Below are 7554 nucleotides of genomic sequence, written 5' to 3' on the forward strand. Positions count from 1 at the left end.
ACATTCACACAAAGTGAACTACCTGCTTAGATACAGCATACATATTGATTTGTGTTCTAATGTAATTTTCCACTTTGTTCTGTGTCTCAAAGGCTCTGAGGAAGCTCATGGAGGCAGAGAAGGTGAAGGGTTTCTGTCAGGTGGTCATCTCTTCTAACATGAGGGATGCCACGTCACATTTGGTCCAGGCCGGAGGGTTGGGAGGTCTTCAACACAACACGGTTCTGGCCTCCTGGCCACGCAACTGGAAACAAGCTGAGGATCATCAGAGCTGGAGGAACTTCATCGGTGAGAGACAGAAGCACAGTTTCTTATATAAAGGGTCTGTTTTGGCATTTATAATTTAGCAACCATCGAACCTTTACTTTCCTTAAAAGGTTCTTTATAGTGGAAAGGGTTTCTGTAGAATTTTGCACTACACTCTTAAAAAATAAGGTTTTGTCTTGTGTGCAGTGATATATAGTACCGTGGTATCCTAAGTTTGAATCCCGGATCGAGGAACTTTCCGTCGCTTCCATTTCGCTTTCTGTCACTTCTAAACTGTCCTATACTAATAAAGTAAACAAAACAGAAAACAAATCTAAAAAAAGAAGGTTTTTAAAGGTGGTTTTCACAGCAAAGTCATAGAAGAACCTTTTTTTGGTTCCCAAAGAACCTTTCAGTGAAGTTAAACCGTTAAAACAACCATTTTTATGGAAGCTTGTTTCTGCAATGGGGAAAATAAAAAGCAAAGCTTGTGTCTTTTTTATCTCGCAGATCATTCTGAGTCAGTATGTAAGATTTAGCAAACACACTGGCCTGCGCTGCGGCAGCTGTTAAACTCATTGCATCGTATGTGTTGGTGCGAGTCTGTTCTGTGTTATCACAGCTAAACTCTGAAGCTCTGAAGGAGCCAGACTGAGCAGGTGCAGCTTCACGTCTCACACCACAGATGTTCACTTATGAATTTTAAGAAGAAACTAGCCGATGGTATAATTCATTTGATTTGGAATGGATCCCAAAATAGTTACAGAAATAGACAGTGCTGCTGAATACAAGTGTTTAATTATCAGCTGATCTTTCTGGAGTATTGAGTATGTGTAGATACAGTCTGTTAAGGATGGTTAAAGATCTTAAATCGCAATATGAATGAATGTAGGTTACATGTGACAATATAATGACTTCTATTAAAAATTCAACCAGAATAATATCAAAACTAAACGATAATGCTCTTTTTTTAATAATCCAGTAAATAAAATATAAATAAAAAACAATTATTATATTTACATATATCTATTGTTGTGTATTTTTTCATGCACATGATACACACACACACACACACACTGTGTGTGTGTGTATACATATATACCATTCAAAAGTAAAATTTTGGATCATTTTGTAACATTTCTGGATTAGTTTATTTTATTTTTTTAAGAAGTGTCTTATGCTGTGTTTGTTTGTTAAAAATACCATAAAAACTATATTATTGTGAAATAATATTATAATTTAAAATAGCAGTTTTCTATTTGAATATATTGTAAAATGTAATTTATTCCTGTGATCAAAAGCTGAATTTTCAGCATCATTACTCCATGCTTCAGTCTCACATGATCCTTCAGAAATCCAGATTTTTTTAAAACCTGTGATACTTTTTTTATAGAGATCATTTAAAATATGTAGAAAAAAATTATAATCTAACGTTTTATTTTATATTAAATTTTTATATTAAAACTTAAATGCACCAAATCTGAAGATGATTCTGAAGATCATGCATGATAAACTAATAAGCATGACATCAGAGCCACGCCATTAAACAAAAGTCTCAATTTAGTAAAAAATAATGCATCCATGAGCGTAAATACTAAGTATAAACATGTGTTCATTACAGAGCTGGTAAGAGAAACCACTGCTGCAAGTAAAGCCCTGCTGGTGCCAAAGAACATCTCTGCCTTCCCGTCAAACGGAGAGCGTTTCACAGAGGGTCACATTGACGTCTGGTGGATCGTTCATGATGGAGGCATGCTGATGCTGCTGCCCTTCCTCCTCCGCCAGCACAAGGTACATGCTTTATCTCTTCATTTCTTTCAGTATGATGTTATAATTAAGTCACTGCAGCTCGTGTTGACATCTGTGGATGATGTTCTGTAGGTTTGGAGGAAGTGCAAGATGCGCATCTTCACTGTGGCCCAGATGGACGATAACAGCATCCAGATGAAGAAGGACCTGACCACCTTCCTGTATCACCTGCGCATAGACGCCGCAGTGGAGGTGGTGGAGATGGTAATGCTCACTGTCATACTGGTACTCATGTTCAAAAGCATCTCCGAGAGAGAAACAGGATGATGTTTCAGTTGAAAAGTTGAAAACCTTACAGGGGTTGTGCCAAAGGAAGATGAGCAGATCAATATCAGAAATGAACTGGGGAGGTATATTTCATATTTAAATAAATATTTAAAAAGCTGGGGCAGTATATGATGCTGTAGTAAACATGTATAACTTCCTGGATGTTTACAAACATGTATAACTTCCATCCTTCCTGGATGCAAATAATATTTGCCATAAATGCTCAAATTATGAAATTCAATTTATTTATTTTTTTCAGTTAAAATTTTGTCTAAATATTGCCCCAAAAAGTTAATACAAAAGAATATTAATTTTGATGTGCATATATGTGTGTGTATGTGTATTATATCATACATAAACAAATACACATATATTTAATTATATATATACATAACAGAAATTCATGTGTCATAATCATTTGAAATTACTTTTGTTGTCATTTTTATTATTTCTAAAAATATATATATTTTATTTATGGTTGAATTTTCAGAAAAAGTTGCTCCAGAACTGTAGACTACAGTATATTTCCAGTTTCTCAACTTTACAGTTCCGTGAGCAACTCTTAACTTCAGTAAGAATTATTGAAAACTATAGTGTATATATGCATCTCTCTGCTGTATCTTCAGCATGACAGTGATATCTCAGCGTACACATATGAGAAGACCCTGATGATGGAGCAGAGATCTCAGATTCTGAAGCAGATCAACCTCACCAAGACTGAGCGTGAACGTGAGGTACATCTCCATCCTCAAACATGCACTGTCAAACTCGATTTATGATCAAACATGCTACTTGTGCATCAAAGTACTGTTAATGACAAAAGCCATCAGTCCATTTTAAAAGCTTCGAAAGATAGCAGGATTTACATTTTTTGGCTGGATACTTTTCATTCAACTTCAGTATTTATATGTGCTTCATGGAAAATATCTTTAACACAATAATAGTACATCACAGGATACAACTACAGCTGAACTCCAAGGCTGCATGTTGAACCTCATTATGCATGACATCACTGCATGTGGGCGGGGCCTCTTCTCTCATTAATATTCTCATCATTCCTCTCCCTTCAGATCCAGAGCATCACTGACAGCTCTCGCGGGTCGATCCGCCGTAAAAACCCGGCGGTTGTCACGACTCAGCTGAGTGTGACCGAGGAACCAGTGGCCAGCAGCAAAGAGGAGAAACCAGAAGAGGAGGTACAGTGTAACGGACCGAGCCAGCAATGCTCATTTCATTCTGTGCCTGGAAAAATCATGTCTTCAGATATCACAGAAAAAAATGAATGGCTTTACAGTTTTCAGTTTACATGTCAATAACAGCCACATCGCTTGTGTTGAACATGTTGTGATCTCAGCTTGACTGTCTTGTCTGATATCAGTGTTTTTGTGATGCCTTTCAGAGTAATAGACACAGCAGAATTCATCTCTCTTTCTCTCTCTCTTTTAAAAGTTATTCATTTTAAAGATTTTTAGTCATAAGAAATGGCATTTTATGATATATATATTATAATATATATATGTATACATATATTATGGCATTTATATATATATATTATGAAGAAACAATTGTGAAACAATAATAAAACAACTAGCAATGGTTAATTATCAAATTATTTATTTTAAATGTATTTCTTATTTTAATGAGAATACATGTCATTTCAGTTTTATTTTTAATGTCTTAATTTAATTCTAAAAGTCAAAGCAATTAAATTATGTTATATATAATATAATTAATTATAAATCTAATTAAAATGTTTTTAATTCTATATTTATTCATTCATTTAATAATGATTCAATTCAGTTTGTTTATTTGTATAGCGCTTTTTACGATACAAATCATTGCAAAGCAACTTTACAGACAATTTTGTTTCTACAATATTTGGAATAAATGCCAAAAAAGTTATTATTTAATATTATTCATTATGAAACAATGTCAGTTTCATTGTGTTTGTCACAAATAGAATGAAATACAATGAAAGCAATAATGAAAGTCAATAAATACAAATATTTTTCATTATTAAGCAGTCGTTTTCATTGTGATCGCAGTCTTATTTGTTATTATTGTTGTGATTATTTAACTGTATTGTTTATTTTTATTTCATAATAATTTATGATTTATTATTATTTTAATATTCCTTTGTTTATTTAATTGTTTTAATCTCTATCTGATCATTAACGTTTTCTTTTCCTCCTCTTTTGCCCTTACATTCTCCATATGTGCGTATGTGCCGGTCCTGCCCTCTCAGTCTGTCCCTGTGTCCCCATCCCAACAGGAACAGCTCATTCATGACAAGAGTACCAATCCGCCCACCCCGGCCACACCGCAGTCCCCCAACGCAGATGCCGAGACCCCCAGCACAGCCGTTCAGATGACATGGACCGAAGCCAAGTGTGATGGAGAGCAGGCCAAACCTATAGGAGCCACGACAACAGAAGCCATCAAAGACCTCTTCAACATGAAACCGTGAGTGCAGCACGCGCCAAAGTCACTTGATTTACAAATATATTTGCAAAGGTTTGAATTTAGGTTTAGTTTTGCATTGCACACATTTAAACTCATCATTCTTTCTTTCTCAACAGTGAGTGGGAAAATCTGTGAGTATCTGACAGTGATGCATTGCACACATTCACACTCACTGATGTTGATGAATGTTAATTGCGTTGGATGATGATGATTTTGTTTTGTCAGAAACCAGTCCAACCTGAGGCGCATGCACACTGCACTCAGACTCAACGAAGTCATCATTAAGAAATCCCAGGAGGCCAAACTAGTCCTGCTCAACATGCCCGGACCGCCCAAGAACAGGAGCGGCGAGGAGAACTGTATCCTGATCATTTTTGTGTTACACTGTCTCGAAAATTAGTATGGCTTTCATTATTTTTTAATCCAGTTTGGTGTAAGAGTTTGACATATTTTTGGTAGACCAAAAAAATATTGAGGCAAGCAAGATTTTAAAATGGCATTTGTTTTTAAATGGTCACATCGAGTCCATTGCATTATGGGAAACTATGCAAATACACCACTGTTCAAAAGTTAATTTAATGAAAGAAATTAGTGCTTTTAACTGGAAAGGAAACTTTATATTATGAACAAATGCTGTGCCTTTGAACTTTCTGTTCATCAAAGAATCCTGAACATAAAAATGTATCCCAGTTTCTACAGAAATGTTAAGCGGCACAATGTTTTCAACACTACTAATATGTAACAATATGTTTCTTATATGCAGCAAAACATAAAAGAATTTGTTCAGAATTGACTCAGAGTACAATTTACAGTATATTCAAACAGAAAACAGCTATTTGAAATCATAATATTTCACAATATTACTCTTTTTAAAGTATTTTTGATCAAATAAATGCAGCCTTGGCATCTATGATGCCTAATTTTTACATGCTGTTCACCATATAGTACATATTGCAAAAGTAGTGTGAGTAGTACGTGTCTGTATGTCTGTTTCATATCTTCTACAGCTCTGATTTCCTTGACTCTCAATCAGACATGGAATTTATGGAGGTTTTAACCGAAGGTCTCAACCGGGTCCTCCTTGTGCGTGGTGGAGGTCGTGAGGTCATCACCATCTACTCTTAAGAAACTAGTCGACGTCATCCCACCCAATTTGTCCTCCTTCCCCAGTGTGTCCCAAGCAATATCCCAGAATTCCCTTCAATCAACCAGCATCAGAAAATGCCGTTCTACTGGTCTGCCAAACTCTCACTGCCCAAACATCGCTCTTGGTGTTACTCTCGTTCATGATGGACGTGATCCATACTTTACTGTTCAATGAAGTGCACTGTTGATGTCAGTGAGTATATGTTCAATGCCCTTCCTACATCATCACCACTCTCACCCAATCAGGAGAAGCGGGTGGGTTGGGCTTGATTTGTCTTTACCTATTTGTTTTGAGGAAGAGGATTCAGAAACAAATGTGCAAAGTCAAGGAATCGGCGTTCAAAACTACACAAGAGATGAAATACTTCTGCTCTGGTAAAGACTGACAACCTCTGGAAAAGATTTTCATGTGTTGAACTCGATCCTTTCGGTCTGCAAATTGGTCAAATGTGAATTAATAATGACTTAATACTATAATGTGAAATGTGAAGTTTAAAGTCAACGTGAAATGAAACTTAGACCGATTTCCTTTCGTCAACGATCGGTGCATGTTATTCAGGAGAAAAAACATAGTTTAATCAAAACATGAAAATAGCTCAACTCTCTTTATCAAATCTCTTGTGCCTTTTTTGCTCATCTTCCTGAATGCTTGCATTACGGAAGCAAAATGGTTTGCAAACGGCATTTCACGTTGACTTTAAGTGGGTTCCTCTGCACAGAGATCTGTTGTTGTGTATTTGTTTTGTCAAATCATCCTCCTCCGTGTTTTTATTCATTCCTAGCTATCCCCCTGCCAAATACATCACAATATGTGCCAAAAAACAAGGCTGGCAGGGTGTGCGACTTGCTGTTTGACAGCAAAGCAGCGAGTGATAGTCTATCGGTGCAACCGACACTGTAATTAGCGAAAGAACAAGCTTGAAAAAAGTAAGTCGTTTAAATAGTGTATAAGGCATTATTAAATATCAGTGTAGTATTTTTATTGTGAAATTACCGAGAAATCTGGTGAAGAAACGCTGTTGTCTTACAGGGTCAGGGTGTTTTGGGTGGCTAAAGGCTTCACTATGGCGGCTTGAAGTGTACTACGGTACCGAACCTCCCCTCCCAAACAAGCACTCAACCTGCACTGACAGCCACTGTGTAACAAATGATTTAATGATTCTGTGGATTCATTAAATGAATGTGTGTGTGTGTGTGTGTGTGTGTGTGTGTGTGTGTGTGTGTGTGTGTGTGTGTGTGTGTGCGCGCTTGCATGAGTGAATGAGCGAGCTGCATCCTTGAGCAAACGAAAGTTGCCCATTTCTTTCTTTTTCCCATTTTGCTATAAAGAAAACCTCTATTATGTTTGTTGCTTTTACAGACAAATCTGTATGAATTAGCTATATCATTGACAAAATCTATATTATATTACACCAGAAATGTCACAGAGCTATATATAGAGCATTATGGTATCTGATTGTATTGCCAAATTTAGTTTTCACTTGTGCCATGTGAAAGAAAATGTGAATTGTCAATAGAAACTAATCTTGATAACAATGTCACTTTAAATGCAAATGCTGCACTCACCTCAAGAGTTTCTGACTTTGAAACTTGATTTCTTTAACTTAATTTCAAAGTTGGAAT

General features: G+C 36.1%; 1 protein-coding gene across 2 annotated transcripts in view; it reads left to right on the plus strand.

Moving 5' to 3' along the window:
* slc12a5a (solute carrier family 12 member 5a) overlaps positions 1–6907 on the plus strand; it is a 135433-nt gene extending 128526 nt beyond the window's left edge. The window contains exons 18-26 of one of the 2 annotated variants that reach the window (XM_059570385.1): positions 93–288; positions 1868–2037; positions 2128–2259; positions 2949–3056; positions 3393–3518; positions 4568–4785; positions 4902–4916; positions 5011–5144; positions 5819–6907. In XM_059570385.1, coding sequence (XP_059426368.1) covers positions 93–288; positions 1868–2037; positions 2128–2259; positions 2949–3056; positions 3393–3518; positions 4568–4785; positions 4902–4916; positions 5011–5144; positions 5819–5910 — 1191 coding nt within the window. In that variant the 3' untranslated portion in view covers positions 5911–6907. The remainder of the gene's footprint in view (positions 1–92; positions 289–1867; positions 2038–2127; positions 2260–2948; positions 3057–3392; positions 3519–4567; positions 4786–4901; positions 4917–5010; positions 5145–5818) is intronic. The other variant, XM_059570384.1, reaches the window with a different exon arrangement.
* The last annotated feature ends 647 nt before the right edge of the window (positions 6908–7554 follow it).

This window comes from Carassius carassius, chromosome 17 (assembly GCF_963082965.1).
Source record: "Carassius carassius chromosome 17, fCarCar2.1, whole genome shotgun sequence".
Classification (NCBI taxonomy): domain Eukaryota; kingdom Metazoa; phylum Chordata; class Actinopteri; order Cypriniformes; family Cyprinidae; genus Carassius; species Carassius carassius.